The sequence below is a fragment of the Mastomys coucha genome, unplaced genomic scaffold, assembly GCF_008632895.1.
Source record: "Mastomys coucha isolate ucsf_1 unplaced genomic scaffold, UCSF_Mcou_1 pScaffold22, whole genome shotgun sequence".
Classification (NCBI taxonomy): domain Eukaryota; kingdom Metazoa; phylum Chordata; class Mammalia; order Rodentia; family Muridae; genus Mastomys; species Mastomys coucha.
Genome location: NW_022196905.1, coordinates 218,215,056 through 218,236,387, shown reverse-complemented (window position 1 = coordinate 218,236,387; position 21,332 = coordinate 218,215,056). Strand labels below are relative to the sequence as shown.

Here is a 21,332-nt window from a genome sequence, read left to right as displayed (position 1 = left end):
CCCATGACCAGATACAGAAATAAGAATTATGCCTGACATAAATGTTTCTGTGATATTTTGTTAAGAATGTGTTTGTGCCGAACAGTGGTGGCACACGCCCTTTAATCCCAGAACTTGGGAGGCAGAGGCAGGCGGATTTCTGAGTTTGAGGCCAGCCTGGTCTACAGAGTGAGTTCCAGGACAGCCGGGGCTACAGAAAAACCCTGTCTCAGAAAAAAAAAAAAGTGTCTGTACAGGCATTAGATTTTCTTTCCTCTTGATTTCTTTATATATAACATCAATTAAGAGACTACAGTGGTTATATTTAAAAATTTCTTGAGATAGAATAATATCCAAAGGCATAATTGCCATTTATTCTAAATTTATAATTCATTTGTAAGAGGGATAGATACGATGATGACCTGTCTAAATGTATAATGTACTTGAAACTGTACATGAAATATTTATACCATGTCAAGCGCAATTATGACCTGATAATTGATTTCATTTGGAAATTAAACATAAGGTGATATGATTGTGTATCAAGGTGAAAAGGGGTGGGTTTGGGATAACTATTCTTGATTGTCAATGTTACTATACCTTAAATTAACTAAAACCCAAATGGCTGGGCACACCTATAAGGAATTCTTCTTAATTAAACCTTTTGGTTTGGTTGGCTGTGTTTTTCAAGACATGGTTTCTGTGTAGTTCTGGCTGTTTCAGATCTAGCTCTGTAGACAAGGCTAGCATCGGAACGCAAAAGTCTGGGGCTAAAAGCATGTGCCAGAATGACCCAATCTCATATCTTATGAAGTACAAAGACCTACTTGTAATCCAAATCTTTTGAGACAAAAAAAATATACCTTTTATACAGATTTTTTGATGTGGGAGCATTCAGAAGATGGGCCACACGTTCTGCTAGCAGCCTATTATAAAGGCTACCGGAGGAAACAGGCAAAGTTGTTCTTTGCCTGTTTGCTGTCACTCTTACTGGAAGTCCATTCTTTTACTCCGGGATTCCTGCATACACACACACACACACACACACACACACTCACTCTCACACTCTCTCTCTCTCTCTCTCAAAACGAGCTGAAAGAGCCAACCTCATAGACCGAACAACTAGAATCTTGGACCTTCTACTGGTAAATAGCCATTGTTGGACTCAGACTCATATCAATTGGCTAATAGTATAAAATGCTAAGCACTGACTGCATTGTTAAAATACTTTTTTCAAAGATTTTTATTTCTTATACCTAAATGTTATGCACCATATGCATGCTCAGTGCCCATGAAGTTAGTAGAGGGCACAAGATCCCCTGGAAGTGAATTTATAGATGGTTAGGAGATACCATACAGACAATGGGAATCAACCTGAATCCTCTGCAAGAGCAGCAAGTGACTGCGGAGCCATCTCTCCAGCACAAATCAGAATTTCACTATTAACTATTAACACAAACTGGAAAAAGCACACTCATCAATAATTTCAAATGCCAATCAATTCCTACACATTCAATGTCAAAAGTCATCTAACCAAACTTTACACATACTTTGTTACATGCCATCAAGTGTTTCATAAACCAGTTTATATGTAAGAGACTAATAAGCTGGACACAGTGGTCACAGTACTATGCATATTAAACATATGAGCGCTCCACCAACTCCTAAAAGACTGGAGTTCACCAAAGGTTCTGGATTCACATTCAACTGTGACAATTTATTTGGCCGTCTGTATTCTCTTTTTAAATGTTTAAGACACTAAAAAATGTACTCTTGCTTATAGAATACGGGAAAAATGCTTCATTATATGAAAAGATGGTAAAAGTATAAAATAAACTTTTCCACAGGTATTTTTATGTTTTTAAGGTAATGTCCAAAGTAATCTCTCATGTATTTTGTCTACACTTAGTAAGCTATCAAGTACAAAGGAAAAGAGGAGCCTGGTGTCAGTGTCCAAACAAAACCTTCAAGTGCAACTAATGACAACTAGCTGTAAGACTTCCATCTGCAGAGAAAGAACCCACCGAGACCCAAAAGTCCCCGCACACTTCCTTCCAGATGTACTCTTCTAATTAGATAACCCTGAAAATGCTGTGATAACTTTGCACATTTCTACACATTTCACTGTTTCCGCTGAACTTTGTAGATTTCTTTTACTTTGTGTGTAAGAGTCTTTTGCCTTCATGTATGTCTACACATGCATGCCTGGTGCCTGAGAAAGTTAAGTGATGAGGCTCCAGAAATCAAACACAGATCCTTTGTAAGAACAACAGGTGTTCTACACCACTGAACAAACGCTCAAGCCAGTTTTGTTTTTCAATTCACTGCACTTTCTTTGCACTTATATATGTATGCTCATAGGATAAGTCAACTCTCTCCTTCCACCGTGTGGATCTTAATCTCCATGAGCTCAAAGTTAGCCTGGTCTTCAGAGAGTTCCAGAGCAGCAAAGGCTACAGAGAAACCCTGTCTTGAACCTTACCCACAACCCCACCCAAAAAAGTGTTAATACAAGTAAAAAAAAAATATCGCTAGGAAAATACACACAAGACTACAGAGGGCTGGACAATCTTTTAGATATTTTTTAGTTGTTCTGGGGCTTGAAAGCTAGGAGAGTCTTACCCAGGCTGGCCTGTCTGTTGAGTGCTGGGGTTACTATTTTGACTTCAACAGTATAAACTACCTTGTCCTAAATAATTTTTTAAATGGAACAAAAGTAACGCTAGCATCTTCTTAGCATACATGAGCCCTCCATCTAATCCCCAGGACTTCAATAAGGGATTTGAATAATTTATTATGGATTGAACTTTTCTCTCAGAAGAATATGCTCAGATACATAACCCCCAGAATGTGTGTCTATGTTTATTTAGAAAGAGGGTCTGTTAAGATATAATCAAATAGATGAGATCAATGGGAATGAGGTAGGGTCCCAACACAGTCTAGTTGGTGTTTTTGAAAAAGGGCACAAAGACACATATGGAAAACAGAATGAGCCACCTATAAGCAAGGAACTCCCAATCCAAAGGCAAAAGCAGGGAAGAGCCAAGGAACAGATCCTCACATAAGGCCTTACAGCAATGGGCTCAGTGGTAAATTCATTTATAACCGTGTCTGCCCTTTAGAACCATCAGGGAATAAACTGTGGTTTTAAGATGAGTAATTTGTGGTATACTCTTAAAACAACTCTAGCCAGGCAGTGGTGGCGCACACCTTTAATCCCAGCGCTTGGGAGGCAGAGACAAGTGGATTTCTGAGTTTGAGGCCAGCCTGGTCTACAGCATGAGTTCCAGGACAGCCAGGGCTATACAGAGAAACCCTGCCTTGAAAAAAAACAAAACAAAACAAAACAAAACAAAAAAAACAAAAAGAATCCATCTTTATGAAAAATGTCACATGTACTTTACAAAGCATTTTGATGTATCATTTCTTAAAATTTAACCTTAAACTTTATTGTAATATGAAACTGAGTTATTTATCACCAGGAAATTTTAACAATTACTTAAATATGCCTAGAATAAACTACTTGGGGGTCGGACTCTCAAGGTTTGAACCAATACCAGCTACCGAGTCATGTTTAACCAATCATTATTCTGCTCTCCATACTTGCTGAGAAACCCTGAGGAACTACCTACCATAGAGTCTGCAATCACCTGGAACAAAATATTCAGAAATAAAGGCTTATTCCTGGGTACTATAGTATTACTGTGTACTGTTTAAAAGTTCTGTCAACATTTCTTTTCAACACTATATTATAAACAAGTATGACCAAGAACTTTTAACTAAAAAAAAATGAATATAATAAAGGACATGTAGCAATGTGCCTCCTAATTTGTGTTTCTCTTCAATTCAGGAAGGTTACCTTGTGGTCTGTGAGGGCATCCTACTTAGATTCTTATGCTCACTGGAGGATCTCTGAGACTGGGACCCTGTAGGATGACTGGAGAGCGCATGCTGTCTTACACCCGCTGAAGGATGCTGTAGTCGAGGAGGTAGTGCGGATGGGGCTTTGATTGGCTTGTTTAGATTCTTTGGCCCTCTGTAATCCGTATCTGTTGAAAATAGAAAAAGACCTCAAAATTCCCCTGCCGTAAACAACTCCAAGAACTAGCCACATAATCCTAAAGGAAACTTGAACGTGAACTTACCTGAATGGAAATTTTGCCCAGAATTAGGTTTTTTCATCTTCTTTCCTGACACCGTGTTCCAGCTTTCTGGGGGAAGTGGCTTGAGGTTCTTCGGTGTATGTCTTCAAAAGAAACAAAAGAGTTTGTTAGTAACTTCACACGATGTCCTTAAGAACTAAAACATAACTGGAGAGGCAGACACCTCAGCAGTCAGGAGCACTGGCTACTCTTCTAGGGGACCTGTCTAATTCTTAGCACCACACAGTGGCTCACAACCACCCTAACTCCAGTGCCAGAGGATCCAATGTTCTGGCCTCCTCAGGCACGATACATGCATGTACTACACACTCATACACATCAAATTAAGTAAATCTACTAACAGTCATTTTAAAAGAACACTAAACCAATATCCTGCATAGATATTTTGTTGTCAACTTACACAAGATTTGCTAATTTAAACCAGGCATGCTGACATACACTTTTATTCTCTGAATTCAGAGGCCAGCCTGATCTGAATTCTAGGACAGCCAGAGCTGTAGAGAAATCTTGTCTCAAAAAATACATACATGCAGAAATACATAAATACATACACACATACACATATGCACGCAGGCAAACAGAAGTGCTAACTTTAATTTTTTTCCCCTAAGACAGGGTCTCACTACATATCCTTGGCCAGCCTTAAAAGTCACTATGTATCCCAGACTAGATCCTCCTGCCCCTGTATCCCAAGTGCTAGGATTAAAGGCACATACCACCACACCTTTAGCTCTTACATTAAAAATAAATGAGAAAAACTAGATATAGATGTGGCAGTGGTGGCACATGCCCTTAATCCCAGCGCTTGGGAGGCAGAGACAAGTGGATTTCTGAGTTCGAGGCCAGCCTGGTCTACAGAGTGAGTTTCAGGACAGCCAGGGCTAGACAGAGAAACACAGTCTTGAAAAACAAAATTAAAAATTAAAAAAAATTAAGAAAAAAAAAAAAAGCCAGGCATAGTGGCACGAGATGTTGCTTCAAAACAAAAAACAAACAAACAAAAAGTTGATTATTCTGGAGGAAGAAGTAGAAGGATCTGAGTCTAAGACCAGCCTGGGTTCCAAGACAGTCAAGGCTACCCAGAAAAACCCTGTATCAAAAACAAGAAAATAAAATTAAAAAAAAAAAAAAAAAGGCAAACAGATGATATAAAATATGGGAGAGAAATGATTTGCATTTGCTAAAAGTGGGTGTTGGTTATATTGGAGTTCATGGTACTACATACCTTACATATATACAGTCACATATATTTAAATTTGTTTTCTTAGTAAAGGTCAAGGCGTGATTTACATTTTCCTCTAGTTAACTCCAGTAACTCAAACAAAAGGTGCATTAAAATGGTACTGCGGTACGTCAGTAGTATTTTCCATACTGACATTTTTGAAACACAGTCTCACTAAGTAGCCTAGTTCGTCTGGAACTCACCCTGTAGACCGGGTTGGTCTGAGAAAACTACCTGCCTCCTAAGTGCTGCGGTTTGAGGCATCCACCACCACACCCAGACACCGACAGATTACTTATTGCAGGTAACTCAGCACTAAGGAAACAGAAAGAAATATAGTGCCTGTTCTCCAAAGTCCCCATTTAATAATCATATAATTCGCAATTGCTCCTGTGAAGAATGTATTTTAAACTGTAGGCATTAAAAGTAGCATTTTGTAAAATATACCAGAGTGAGCAAAACATTTGACTTAAATTCAAAATACTCTTTTTCTAGGGGTGTGTGTTACATGTGCTGCCTGTGTAGATGCCATATATATACATGCTTCTACCAAAAATTTCTATGGAAAGTCTTAATGAACCTGAAGCTCCTTTTACACAGGCTAGGAGCACCTGGGGCCCACCTACTTCCAATCCGCAGCAACACTCTTGTGACAAGACACACAGCCTTGCCTGTTTTTATGTAGATGTTGGAGATGTAAAAACTCAGTTTCTGTATTTTGTTATTGGGTGAGAGAAGGGGAGCCTGGGATGGGGTCTATGTATCCCTGGCTGTCCTAGATTTCTATGTAGACCATGTTGGCCTTGAACTCAAGACATCTGCCCTAATAGAATACATTGCCCAGTTTTACAATAAGTTCCTTTGTACCAGGTAGTGGTGGCTCACCCCTTTCATTGCAGCACTCAGGAAGCAGAGTCATGTGATCTCTTTAGGTCTGAGGCCACCCTAGTCTACAAATCGAATACCATGACAGTCAGAGCTACCCACAGAAACCCTTTCTCAAAAAAACAAAATAGGTAGGGAGATAATTCTACAACCAAGTCAATTCTACAACCAAGATCTAACCTATTAAATTTTTATATACAGGTAATACATTTTATTGAAATTCTAAATACAGAGGCATTTAGAAGTAATCACATTTTTAACAGGCTAAATCTAACGTAGCAAACGCCTTAGCTAAAGAATACATACTTTTTCCCCAATTCTTCAGATAAAACCGGTCCATTCTCAGAGTGAACCCCATGAATGTCTGCATTAGATAATTTCCCATTATGATCCAATCTAACCTGCTGAACACCAGAAAGAAACATCAGACATCTGATAATGTAAACATTTATCAGGAAAAAAAAAAATAAGTACAAACAGGCTTCAACAGAATCTGTAGCCCTTAGGCACCTATCTCTCTATCTAAAAAAAAAACTGTTTCTTCTGTCAAATTTTTAGACCTGTTAAAAATATGTCAAGCAGCAGCATGATACATCAAACTGTAGCAGCTGTCAACCCACCCTGGCTTTGAATCTCCAAGCCTATCTTTTCTACTGCTAGCAACAACCTTGGACAATTTACTTACCTTGCTTGCTCATGTGCAAATTGGAGCTAACAACAGAAAATAATATACTAGAGAACTCCTGGAGATGCAATAGAGAAGATATATCATACCAGGGACAGCAATCACAGAGCAGCCACTCTACAAATGAGGGTACTATTATTACTACTATCTTTCTGTTTTTATACTAAAACCACATAATAATGTTAACTGTTACTCCTTAAAAAGGGATACTTCTACTGTTCCTTAGCAACCCCATTAATAGTAGCTAACTGAATTGTGTGGATATGGGTGCATTGAAGTTTCTTCTAGGCAAACTGTACACACTAACCCTGTGCACTGACTGGCCAATGGCAGCATCAAGTAAGATAGCACAGTAAATACAGCTCTGCTCTACAGAGACTCCCTTTTTTCCAAGTGTTATCAGAGTCCTGAGCTGACATCTCATTCCTCATTAGTCGTTTTTTCTCAAGGAAGTTTTGCAATAAAAATGATTTTTAAAGATTAATTTAAAATTTCTTAAATTTTTCTGTGTAGGTTTCTTCTGTCACCTGTGGAGTGCTCAGATGCCAGAAGAGAGCACTAAATTAAATTGCTGTGGTTGGAACACACAGTTTTAAGCCTACTGATTGGGTAACTTGGAACCAACTCAAGATTCCCTGAAAGAGCAAAAGGACTCTGCTGAGCCAGTCTTGCCAGCCTTTTTGTTTTGTCTTTGAGACAGTGTATAGTCCTGGCTATCCTAGAACTATGTAGACCTACCAGACTGGCCATGAACTTACAAAAACCCACTTGCCTCTGTCTCCCCAAGTGATGAGATTAAAGATATACATTACCACATCCAGCTTCACTAGCCTTTTTTTAAACAGCTATTTCTATCAAGAAGTTTAAAATATATCCTACATACTTGAGTAAACAAGTCACCTGTGTATCATTCCAGTTGCTTAAGATTTCAGGTAAACTTTATTCAAATAAAATGTACAAAGGCCAAGAATTCAGGAGGCAGAGGCGGGTGGATCTGTGTGACTTCCAGATTAGCCTAGTCTACATAGTTCCAGGCCAGCCAGGACTAAACAGGGAAGACATTCTCTCAATAACAAAACAAAACAATTAACAACAAGACTGGCTTTACAAATGTGTAAATTTCAGCATTAAGATGACTTTACTTTTACTTGTACATATTGGATTCTGAAATCCAAATTATAACTACAGTCAAATTTTACTTGGCAGTTCCTATGGGAAGTATCAGAAAATTAAGATTCAAGTAAGGTCACTTTCTCATTTGGTAGACATCACTTACGTGGCATTTATCTCCAACTTCGTATTGTAAGCCAGCAGCAATGGAATAATCACGTTTTTGTTGAGCTGTTAGTTTAAAAAAGTTCATTAAAATATATTGTAAAATTTCATTATCTTAAGTGCTACAAAGCAGTTTTTTAGAAGATTTAGGTTTAACTCACCTTGTTTAGACTTCAACCAAATTTCATACTCCACATTTCTATAGACAGCTGGGTTGAGTGACTTAAGAACCTTTCTGGACAAAGGAAGGTCAGCTGAGTTCCCATTGTTCTTAGGGTTCTAAATAAACAATGTCAGAAGTCCAATCAACACAGAAATGCTTTTAAAACAGTTTCAAATATGCACAAAAGCAAAACAACTCAAAATATTAAAAAGAAAACAGGAAGCAACAAATCAGTTTCTTACTAGCAAAGTAAACCTGACTACAGAAAACAACCATCAAAAATCACAGGTTCTTTACATATGAGAGTAAGTTAAAAATATGAAAAAATATTTAAAAAATAATTTAAAAATGTAAAATACCTCACTGCCTGCGGGTTTAAATCCATTCACATCAGTAGCAGCAGTACTTTTACTCCTATAAAGGAACAGAACCATAATTAGAAAATGAAAGTTTACATGTAATCAACTTTTAACCTCAACTACAATGTCAAAAACATGAGGCTTCAATAAACTCTTAAGTTTTACTACATAGAAGTATATATTATGTCTATCTATATATAAAGTATATGTATAAATATATTTTACTATATGTAAGTATATTATATATAGTATAATTATGCACATATAAAAATCAGACTTAATACTAGTAATTCTTACTGATTTAGTAAACAGAAAAACAAAAATGGTGGTGGCAGGTTGCAGTTTTTGAATGGATGCAACAACAATTTACAAAAGATTCAACATAAAATTTTGAAAAGTATTACAAAGCTTTTAAAAGAACTGGTACAATCAAATTACAACATTTATAATAAAGCCAAATATGCCAATTGTAAACCTGTCAAGAGTCATAGCCACCTTTTTGTAAAACAACACTTCCTAACCTTCAGTACAATCAAGAACCAGCATCAGCCCACTTCTCATTCATTGACTGCAAGTGTGCTGCTGGGGTCTAAGCAGTGAGAGACAAAAAATCCTGCCAGGAGAATCTAGTAAGGTAACACAATTAGGTAGGTACCCAGTACAGTAAGAACCAAGTCCTGGGGCTGGAGCCATGGCTCAGCAGTTAAGAGCACTGACTGCTCTTCTGAAGGTCCTAAGTTCAAATCCCAGCAACCACATGATGGCTCACAACCATCTGTAATGAGATTTGATGCCCTCTTCTGGTGTGCCTGAAGACAGCTACAGTGTACTTAGATATAATAAATAAATAGATAAATCTTTTTTAAAAACCATCAAAGAGTGCTGCAAATTTAAAAAAAAAAGAGAGAAAAAAGAAACCAAGTCCTATGAAAACAAAAGGTAGCAAGCACAGCAGCAAGTGGTAGGGAAAGGCCTCACTGAGGTGCCTCTGAATAAAAGAAAGGTAACAAGACAGTAGTCCAGACAGAGAAGAGCACACACAAAGACCACAAGGTGATCAAGAGGCTGATGGGACTCAAGATGAAAAAGGTTTTACTTACTTAGCTCCTAGAGTATCTATCCTACAACTCCTCTTTAAGAAATCCACCTCTGGCCAGGCAGTGGTGGCACATGCCTTTAATCCCAGCACTTGGGAGGCACAGAGGCAGGTGGATTTCTGAGTTCGAGGCCAGCCTGGTCTACAGAGTGAGTTCCAGGCAGGCAGGGATATACAAAGAAACCCTGTCTTGAAAAAAAAAAAAAAGAAATCCACCTCTGTTTTTCAAAATAATCTCCAAATAATTCACTAAAGGGAGCAAGAGCTTGGAGTCTAGACCGAAAACAAACAAACAAAAATCACTCCTCATTTAAGTACACGTCAAGACCCACCAATATGAATGTGAAAATAATCTAAGAGCATATTACACATCTTCCCTACTCATCAACACACTAACCTGATCTAACCTTGAAAAGGTTATTCAGTGTTTGTCCTCTCTTAAAAATTATGTGACAAATAAAAAAGGGGTTGTTTAAAGCCGGGCTGTGGTGGCGCACGCCTTTAATCCCAGCACTTGGGAGGCAGAGGCAGGTGGATTTCTGAGTTCAAGGCCAGCCTGGTCTACAGAGTGAGTTCCATGACAGCCAGGGCTACACAAAGAAACCCTGTCTGGAAAAACAAAGGAAAAATAAAGGGGGGGGGGGGGTTGTTAGGGTTTTGTTTTGTTTTGTTTAATCCCTCCTTCTAATACAGAAGACTCAGACCCAGGGCCTCCCATATGCTAAGCAAGTACTACTCAATCTATGGGCTATATATATCCAGCTAAAGCAGTTTTATTATAGTAAAAAGGTAAGCTACATTTCAAGGGCAGTGTAAAAGGGAAACCAAGCATAGTAACACACATATCCTACCATACCCGCTTCCCTTCCAGGTAAGCTTCTCCAGCTCACCAGTCCTACGTCCAGTCATACCTGGACTTGTTTCTACAACAGGACAAACGTCTACAGCATTCAAAAAGCCAGTTTAAAGGCCCTCCAACTCTAAGTGTGGGTAGCAAATTAAAATAACTCAGCCCCCCCCCACACACACACAGATCTGGATCACGTTAGGTGTCTGGAAAGAAGAGAGGCAATTTCTATTTGTGCATAATTAATCAACAATTATTTAGGACAAAAATTCACAACATCAAACACTGTTCAAGCATAAATAATGGTCAGATCTTCAGTACAAATCAGGAAATTTTAGTTCAACAAATTCGTAGAAAGCAAGTGTGAAGGCATGCACCTGTAACCATAAACACTTGGAAGGGGAAGACAATCAGATAATCAGGAGAGAAAGTCATTCTTAGCTACACAGTAAGAATACCTAGACCCTGCCTCAGAAAAAAAGGGGAGAGAAGGGGGAACACAGAGACGGTCCAGTGGTTTTTAAGATCCCACACTGCTCTTGCAGAAAATCCAAGTTCAGCTACCAGAACCTACTCAGGAGGCTCACAAGAACCTATAACATTAGCAAAAAGGAATGTGTCATCTTGGTCTCGAACTGTCTGCACTCATTCACACATAAATTCATAATTTAAATATTTCTGTCAAAAAAAAAACCCTAAAAAATTAAAACCAAGCACGGGTCTACTAGAGTGCAGCCCAGTGGTATAGTGCTTTCTCTGCCTAGCATGCATGTAACACATACAACTCTGAATTTGCTCTCCACCACAGAAAACAGGGGAGGGGTCCTACACTTCAAATCAACACATATACATTTAAAAAATTTGACTGTAAAAACTTAAACTCAAGGAGAACCTCTTCCCCAGTATAACATGTACTACCATGTTCTCATATGAGAATATACTTTTTCAGCTTCAACAGGAATGTAATAGAGGATGCTCATAAATGATAAACCTAATGTTGATAACTAATATCATATACAGGCATAACATCAAAACTTAATACGTAAGATATTTGAAACTACCTGATATGCTCACGTAAATATCATATTGTCTCTTTTAGGAAATACTTAAAACACCCTCATTCTATGCCACAGAGGTTACTGAAGTGTCTTTAGAGAATTTTAAATAATACGCCCCTAATGCATCTAATTAGCAAACACACATACTAAAAACATGCTTGGATATCCAAAATTATCCCTGCATGTCCAGGGCTGAGGATCTTTGTGACTCTAAAAGGTGGATTACCTCACACAACTCCACAGTGAAGCACTCCTTATTCTAATAGAGGTGGCAGAAGCAAAGGAACGAAACGATGAAAAGGTCAGGAAGATCAAAACAAATACTTTTCATCACTGGATGTATAAACAAGTTAACTCTACAGTTTTACAATGTACACACAGATCAAATCTATTCTACATGTTTATCAATTGCATACATGTAAATTCTCATTAACCAAAACAACTTTTTAAGAGAAAACCATTATAGAAACTAGGTCAAATCCATGGCAGCAATAAAGAACCTCTCCTGCGTATCAATGTTCTATGGATGCACACCTTAACACATCTCTCCTGCGTATCAATGCTTTATGGATGCACACCTTAACACACGAAAATGTTTGCTTGGGTGACACTAGAAAGACAATTTAGAGCTGGGCGGTGGTGGCGCACGCCTTTAATCCCAGCACTTGGGAGGCAGAGGCAGGCGTATTTCTGAGTTCGAGGCCAGCCTGGTCTACAGAGTGAGTTCCAAGACAGCCAGGACTATACAGAGAAACTCTGTCTCAAAAAAAAAAAAAAAAAAAAAAAAAAAAAAAAAAAAAAAAAAAAAAAAAAGACACTTTAGGACTGAGACGTGCTCTTACTTGCAGCTGTCGTCCTCAGAATCTGATATCTCACTGTTGCTCTCCTCAGCCACCTCAGAGGCTTCTAGTCCCATCATGATTTTACTAACATCAGTTTTAAATACCTTCTCATACAGCAATTCATAAAGGAGAGCTGTAATTAAAGAGACACAGTATGCAACGTTAGAGGCATGTTTTGGAAACAGGAGAAATGTGACAGCACCACCCAGGCTTCTGAAATGTTTAGTAGGTATATACAAACCCTTACAGCCAACACACCATTTAATCTCAAAGATACCTAGAAAGCAACAGGAACCTATGTCTGTGGTACACACAGTTCAAAATATCACTTAAAATTACTACATTTTTAAAACACAACTAAAGCGTATCAAATCTATGAAGCAAACACATCAAGAAAAGTGAGAAACTTTAGTGAGCACTACTTGATTTTACAAACATTAAAGCTTTGTTGTGTTCTCACATTTAATCTCAGCACATGAAGTACTACTATTTTTAGTCTCCCAGCTTTGGCATGGCACACAAGAGGCCTAACCCAAAGGTTTTGGCTGGAAGAGATAAAGCATCATGAAGTTTGCAAAGCATTAGAGTATACTAGCTGACAAGGCACAAGACTTGTATCTCTCGCCTTAGTTCTCCCAGGAACTGGAACATTAGATCAAGTACTCATCAAGTTTCTATAAACCACAAGGATGCTCACCATAATCTAACTTCTGCTTTAACTTTACATAATGAGCTAAAAAGAGACTTAGAATATATGTTTTTAGGGGTTTGAAGATGGCTCAATTGGTAAGTGCTAGAGTCCCCAGCACTCATACAGAAAAGGCGGGTGTAGCACCAAGTACTTATTTATTATCCTAGCACCAAGGAGGTAGAGACAGAAAGAGCTTTAGCAGTTGCTGGCCAGACAGTCTAGCTTTAAAAAGTGATGACCTCTGGCCAGGTTCAGTGAGCGATCCTCTCAAATGTAAGCAGGAGAGTCACCAAAGACATCCAATGTTGACCCCAAGCCATATCACTTACTGTCCACCCCCAACATTTACACACATGCACACATAACACAAAAAGGGGTAAGAAAAACAAGAACGAAGGCTGACCTAATGTATGTATATGCACATACATACCCACAAATCCAAACCTAATATGTACACTCACAGACAATATATTCTAAGTCATCTATGAAGGGAAGAATATTTAGATTTGCTCATTTAAAAAATGAGTTCCAAAAGCCAGGCAGTGGGGGCACACACCTTTTGTCCCAGCACTCAGAAGGCAGAGGAAGGTGGATCCGAGTTAGAGGCCAGTTTCGTATACAGAGCAAGTTCCAGAGCTGCACAAAAAAACCCTGTCTTGAAAAACTAAAAGGGTTATAACAAATAAATAAATAAATAAATAAATAGGACAGGGAAAAATTTTATACTAAAAAAATTAAAACAGGTGAACTGTAAAACTCATTTTACAATAAACTTCCTGAAAGTAAGTACACTAAGAACGCGTGCCCACCATCTAAATGAATCCCTAATCCTCTCCCAGACCATCTGAGAAAGAGGAGCTCAAACCTCAACTCACCCACAGGCAGCACAGGGAAGGCAAGCTACCAAGGCTTAATTCCTGAAGCTGAAATGTCCTGACTCTGACTAGCTAGCAAAGGTGGAAACACGGCCCAAAAGATAGTTCAGTATTTCCACCTCAAAAACATGGCTTATGCTTTTAAAATATTTACTACTCTTAATTTTACTGATCACTTAAGACTAGAGAAAAAAGTCAAGCATGGTGGTGTATGACTAATTCCAGTACTTAGGAGGCAGAGGCAAGTGGTTCTGAGTTCAAGGTCAGCCTGATCTAAATAGGACATTTCGGGATAGTCAAGATTACATAAGTGAAACTGTCTCAAAAAAACAGAAAACAAGCAATTACATGTGCAACACTACTACTCGTATGAGAAAAAAAGGGGAGTTTAAAGCAGGAGGGGCCATTTCTCACCTCCTTAACTAGCATTCCTACTTGTGTGGATGGGAGGGGAATTTAGCCAACTAGCAAGTATTTGGGAACAGCTGTAGAAACTAGATTTCACACTAAGGTAGCAAATGATACTGCCATCTACTGGACAGACACTACTGTCTACTAAGCATCCTACAATGCAAAGAGAAGCACCCCAACAGAAGAATCTGGCCCCAAATCTCAAGAGTGCCAATGGTAATACAATGAATGAAGCATTTATTCAATCACTTGGATTTTTTTAAAGCTATACATTAACAACTTGAAAAACAAACATAAATCCTTACTAAGGCTGTGAGGCTTAGGCTCTAATTCCTATATGAAGACAAGATGATACTTACACTGACACATAGCAGAACTATCTTTATATGTTATAGGATAGACAATGTCATAATGATTTCCATTCGAAAAGCACAGTAACACCTGAAGGGAAGTAAGCAACATTTCAGTCAGTCACATTTAACACTCACAAAGAACACTGTCTCCAAAGCCTCTGGAAATCACAAAACCCTATTTCAGAAATAACACAGCTCCAATGCTGTCAATAGTCCACCACGGTATGGTGAAAAACCAGAAAGCACTGACACAGCTTAGTTCTGTTTTGTTGTCTTTTGAGACAGTCTCATGTATCCTAGGCTGGTCTCAAACTCACTGTCTAGTGGACACTGGCCTTCAAACTCCTGACCCTCCTGTGCCCACCTCTCCAGTGCTGGGGTTACAGATAAGCCCCCACATGCGCATTCTGGTAAATGTTTATAGAGCCACAAAAAACAGGAAGAAGTCACAAGTCACATTCCCAGTATTTAGGGAGGCTGAGGCAGAGGGAATCACAAGGCAAAAGTCAGTCTATATAAAGTGACCATCTCAAAACCCTAAAACACCAGACATCATATATGATCTCAACTACTTAAAGAACAACAAAGTTAAGGTGTTGAGATGGTTCAGTGATTAAGAGCACTTACGGCTCTTTCAGAGACCCAAATTTGTCTCCCAACACCCACATCTGACAGCTCACAACCACCTATAACTGCAACTCCAGGAGATTTGAAACCTGTGGCCTTTGAGCATTTATTTGTACACTCATGTACATAAACATACACATAAAGATAGATAAATAAATCTTTTTTTAAAAATAGTTAAAAGATTATAAGAAATCATTCCAAGTCAAGTTCAGTGATACATGCCTATAACCATAGCATGCAAGAAGCTAAGGCAGGAGAATTTTAAGATTTTGGATTCAGTGGGACTTTGGAAAGAGGGGAAGGAGAAAAGGGAAAAGAAGAGAAGAGGAAAGAAGAGAATGAGGAGGGAAGTGATAAGGGGAGGAGAAAGGAAAAGGGAAGTGGAAAGGAATGGAGAAAGAAGTGTTCTAAAACAATGTTAATGCTGACTTCTATGAGACAGAATCAAAAACAGCTCTTCCTGATTGTCAGTTTTAAGTATTTTCTACACACAAAATGTACATTTACTGAATAAAATATGCCATAACCCAAAAACTGTAGTTGGAAAGAGCAAAGCCCCATTAACAGCCACCCCTCCCCACACCTTCCTCATCCTTAAACAGTAGATTTCACTCAATAAAGTAAAATTCTCTTACAGTGAATCAGCTTTTTTTTTTCCTTTCTAAGCTTCATAAAACTTTTCCACTGCTTCTACTTTAAGAGCACATGATGCAGTGATACCACCGCTACTAAAATTACCTTTACAAAGGGAAAGACAAACAGCAGGATATGACTGGACACAAAGCAGAGCTGACTTTCACAAGTTACTTAACTACTTAATGTCATGATATAGCTTAAGTATAGCTTAAGGTACTAGTCAAGGTAGTAACTACGCAGCTCTTCTACTTAAATATTTCTTAATGCTTCAAAAAAGTCTTACCTTCTCAGGAAAATTATTTTCAGTTACATGTGAAGGAGAAACATTTGGCTCCTGATATATTACAAAATCTTTCCTGAAAATAAAACTCAGATATTACTTTTAAAAGAATATAGTTCATGAATTGAAGTTATTCATTTATCTGTATATAAGGCAATGTTCTAGGCACTGTTAGGCATAAAACAAAACAAAACAAAACAATAAAAAAAATGAAATATCTGCACTATAAAATACCAGAAGTATGTTTTCTCAAAATTAAAATTTCAAAAGAATTTACATGAAGTTTTAAAACATGAATAACTTCAAAGACAATTCTAAAAGGAAGGCTTGCTCTCAAAGCAGCTGTAGCAATGAGAAAGACCAGCACCTGAGCTCTCTTCCTGCGCCAGTCAATGTTACAGTCAATGTTACTTTCCCTATGAAGCTGATAAACAATAGTTTTTAGGACATAGTCTAATATTTTCTGTGCCTTTTTCAAAAATCCCTCAGGAATTAAAATATTTAAACAGTGCTATCTAACCATCAAATTCCAACTGATAAAATTAAATAAACAAGATTAAAAACCTTAGGGAAGGTCTTTGACAATTGAGGTATAAAACACCTTTTAAGTTTTAAAATTTTAGTTGAATGTAATATACTAATTTTCCAGTTATTTTATTTTACTGTTTTTACTTAAGTGTTCTACAGTTTACCTGTACATAAGAGAAAGGGCACTTATTTCCACTTGTCCTACCCATTCCTGTATTGAGGAAAGAAAAGTTGGCATGTAAGTATACCATTTTTTACAATATACATCATACACATTCTCCAAAAACACCTTTTTTTTTTTTTTCAAGACAGCTTCACTGTGTAGCCTTGGCTTTCCTGATACTCACTCTGTAGACCATGCTAGCCTTCAACTCACAGATCAGCCTGCCTCTACCTTCTGCGTGCTAGTATTAAAAGCATGCGCTACCATCGTCCAGCCATAAACGCCCCTTATAAGTATACCATTAGTATATTATTCTTAAGTCACCTAAGAGAACAGAGTTAGAGAGATGGCCATCTCTCTAACAGATAAGCCATCTTGTTGTTACAAAGGACCCAAGTTTTGGTTCCCAGGACAAACAAGGCCTAACAACCGTCTACTCCAGTTTCGGGTTATCTGCCCTCTTCTCGTCTACTAGGGTATTGCATACACATGGTGCAAAGATGGACATGCAGTCAAACATTGTATTACAAGTTGTTTTTTTTTTTTAAGTCTCTAGTGGGACAAAGGGGAAAAGATGTTCAAAACACATATATACTACATGAAAATGACCATATGTAACTCATTATAATAAAATTAAAAATTAACAGAAAATACCCTTAGTATAAGGAACAGGAATCATTTGTTGAAGTTGAGAACTCACCTATCTATAGCAAGGGCTAGCTTCTAACCCACTACTCAGAAGCTTGGCACATGAGGCCAAGAATGAGACATAAAAAGAAGTTATTTCACCTTCAGGATGAATCAAGGCACAAAAGAGAGCATCCTAGAACAAAGGAAATCTGTACTGCTGAAAGTCACTTGAAGCCTTTCTGGAGAGCAAACAGCCAGTACATATAAGGGAAAAAATTAATGCCCCTGTATTTTCTTTGGCTCAGCATTTCAAAGTCTATACAATTTATTCTGTTGGAATGTTTTGTATGTCCACAAAAGTATATAAAGGAAGGTAGTGATAATGTAATATTTTTGTCACGTGTTAATAATTCCCAAGAACTTCAGGAAATAAACTGATTTGTCCACTCTGTAGAACATACACTGCAAAAGAGTAACATGAAAGATCTCTCCAGTATAGTAAGTTAAAACACAGTCAAAATAATATCTTTTTTTAATAACTAATGCTGTAGCATTTTCTCTGTCCAATCACATTAGGGCAGTGACAGGCCTGTGACTGGACAGGAATAGAGAGGTAGAGCTAGAGTTGGAGGAGGAGAAAGGTCAGGAGAGGAGGAGAATGGTCAGGAGCAGGGAGAGACATCATCATGGAGACAGACTATGAGGACGAACCAGACCCCATGAGGTTATACAACCAAGCAGGTTCTTACAAAATAGGTTAATTTGGTTAGAATATTGTCTTTATTATTTGGTTCTGAAATTATTGTATTGGCATCTTGTAAATTGTGATTTTATTATTATATAAATCTGATTGAATATTAAGGCCTTAAGCGTCATGTTTTACTTACCAGGTCTTAGGCACTAGCTAGATGAATGATTGTGGGAGTGTGTCAAGAGTTGCATGAGACCAAGATGTAGCTTGCTGGGAGAAAATAACAAAAACCCGCCGGAGCTTAGTATTGAAGCCGAATGGTACCAGCTCAGGAACGTGGCCCAGCGGGAATTGGAGTTTTCGGGGTGGATTCATTTAATTAGTTCCCACAACAAACTACTAAGCCACATTATCTGCACACATAGTGCCCAGAGAACTGGCAGGGTGTGCTACAGTTTGGGACTGTTCATGCTTTAAAACCTGGTCCCCAGCTGCTGAACTGTCTTAGGGACTCTAGTTGGACAAAGTGGGGAGGAGGAGGCATGTCTTGAAAAACACAGCCCAGGCTGACTTCCTGGTCCTCTGAGGTGTGAGTAAACATCTGCCATACACTCCCACTACCACAACGCCAAGAACAGACACTATCACCTCAGACCTTAAACAAAAAGCCAAGAAGAAAAACAAGCCCTACCCTCCTCCCTTAAACTGTTCCTTGCTAGGTGTCTGGTCAGAGCAACAAGAAAACTTGTGCAAGCCTAGCCTGAAACACAAGAGAAACAGGAATTCAAGACAAAAACCAAATCATCGTGTACCTATATTTAAAACCTTGTAATACAAGAATGCAGCCCTAGGTTACCCGTGAAAGCAGCAGTCTTAATGCAAGACACTATGAATGAGCCGTGACAAACCAAACTCCACTTCCAAAACAAAAGCAACACACAGAAGATCATTGTAGACAGTGCTGTGACTTCTGGAACAAACCCACATCTCACTAGTGCTTTCAAATCAGCTTTGGTTTTCAAAACAAAATAGGTGACACATACTGAAACAAACTTTTGAAATAGGCCTTACCCTAGTAATCAGAGCTTCTCATAAATACTTCCATATGATACCCTCTGGCAGAGAAAATTCACTGGTAGGAGACTGTTTAGCTCTCCTCACATATGAAACAAAGGCCATACTGAATTTAAAAATGTAAACTTCAAACTGGAGAGATAGCTCAGGCATTAAGAGCACTTGCTACTCTTGCAGCAGACCCAGATGTCAGTCCTCAGCACACACACTGGCTTACTGGGAATTCAGGATCCTCTTCTACTGTCCAGACACAAGATATACACAGTGCATATATACCCATGAAATTAAAACATCATGAACATAAAACAAAATAATTTTTAAAAAGTCTACCAGCCTTATCTAATGAGAATAATGTATCTCCTTACAAGAAACCTTTCAAATAAATTCTATGATAATCTGCATAAGTAAACAATGGCCAGCACAAAACCTTATCTTCTTCCTAACTAAAACTCAGCCATCAAATGCAAACGTTTATGTCTTAAAAGAAAATGAGCCAAGAGGTGGTGGCACACTCCTTTAATCCCAGCACTTGGGAGGCAGAGGCAGGAAGATCTCTGTGAGTTCAAGGTCAGTCTGGTCTACAGAAAATGAAAAGCTCACACAAAAGTTACAAGAAAGTCTTCCAAAAACATATTGCCAATGCAGGACTTACATGTAAAGAAAGAACTTTTAAAACTTGAGATCAACATAACTTATGAAAAAGACATAATTTATGAACAAGCATCTTATCAGCAGAGATACATGGATGGCAAATGTTCATCACCATGCAAATTAAAATCACAATGAACACTCAAAAATGTAGAGCTACAACATGGCTCATAAGTAAACAAAAACTGTACAGCCACTCCGGAAAAGCTGGAAAGTTTCTCATTAAGCTAAATATATATTTAGCCTATGACCCAACAATTCCATTCTCCAAGAGAAAATAAAGTCCAAACCTAAGAGCCCACAAGCGGGAAACAGCCAGGTATGACTTAACAGATAAGGTGTGTCCATCTATCCAAAATACTCCTCTACAAAATAGCAATAAAAACAATGTGAATGACTCTCAAAAGTACTCCCATTATACAAGCAAGTCGAACATGTAAGACAACAAACTTTGTCATTCCTTTTATAAATCTAAAAAAGCAAAACCTAGAAAGTAGATTAATTGATAATTGCCAGAAGCCAAATTAAGTACTAAAAGTATTTGGGAACTTCTTAAAGAATGACTGATTGAAAACTCTATAATTTGTGCTGTTAATTTGTGAACAAATAAGCTGTGGATAAATGTTAAATCCATATGGGCACTACATGTAACAGAGGATGTCAATTTGACTTTAACAGAGTTCACAAAAAAATTCTTATTTGTTTGTGTTTGTTTAAGACAGGGTTTCTCTGTGTAGCCCTGGCTGTCATGGAACTCTGTAGACCAGGCTGACCTAGAATTCCAGAGATCAGTCTACCTCTGCCTCCAGAGTGCTGGGATTAAAGACATGTGCCACTGCACAGCTTTAAAGGAAAAAGAGAAAATAAAAAATAATTGAGTCTTCATGACAAGCACTCAATTCTCCTGACCATGTGGGAATTAAAAGGCTGGCCACAATAGAAGCAGGGTAGAGTGGTGGTCACAGAGCCTAAGAAGCAGGAAAGGAGAGCATGACTAGTGAGGAGGTTAAGGAGCAGCTGCTTCCAGTGCCTAAGATACAGTGAGAGCACCACTGGGACTGGCTACACTTAGCTGTGTATTTCAAAACACTAATGGAGACTACTGTAAACATTCCCAAGCAAGAAACGATGACTGAAGTGACAGATCCATG

General features: G+C 38.2%; 1 protein-coding gene across 5 annotated transcripts in view; it reads right to left on the bottom strand.

The window, feature by feature from the left end:
* The window catches only part of Otud4 (OTU deubiquitinase 4), a 47,304-nt gene that overhangs the window by 14,805 nt on the left and 11,167 nt on the right, over window positions 1-21,332 (bottom strand). For 4 of the 5 annotated variants that reach the window (XM_031340423.1, XM_031340426.1, XM_031340427.1 and 1 more), the window contains exons 4-13: window positions 17,140-17,186; window positions 16,451-16,523; window positions 14,911-14,992; window positions 12,575-12,707; window positions 8,732-8,786; window positions 8,371-8,488; window positions 8,211-8,275; window positions 6,556-6,653; window positions 4,125-4,225; window positions 3,839-4,028 (exon numbers count right to left, since the gene is read on the bottom strand). In XM_031340423.1, the coding sequence (XP_031196283.1) occupies window positions 3,839-4,028; window positions 4,125-4,225; window positions 6,556-6,653; window positions 8,211-8,275; window positions 8,371-8,488; window positions 8,732-8,786; window positions 12,575-12,707; window positions 14,911-14,992; window positions 16,451-16,523; window positions 17,140-17,186 (962 nt within the window). The remainder of the gene's footprint in view (window positions 1-3,838; window positions 4,029-4,124; window positions 4,226-6,555; window positions 6,654-8,210; window positions 8,276-8,370; window positions 8,489-8,731; window positions 8,787-12,574; window positions 12,708-14,910; window positions 14,993-16,450; window positions 16,524-17,139; window positions 17,187-21,332) is intronic. The other variant, XM_031340424.1, reaches the window with a different exon arrangement.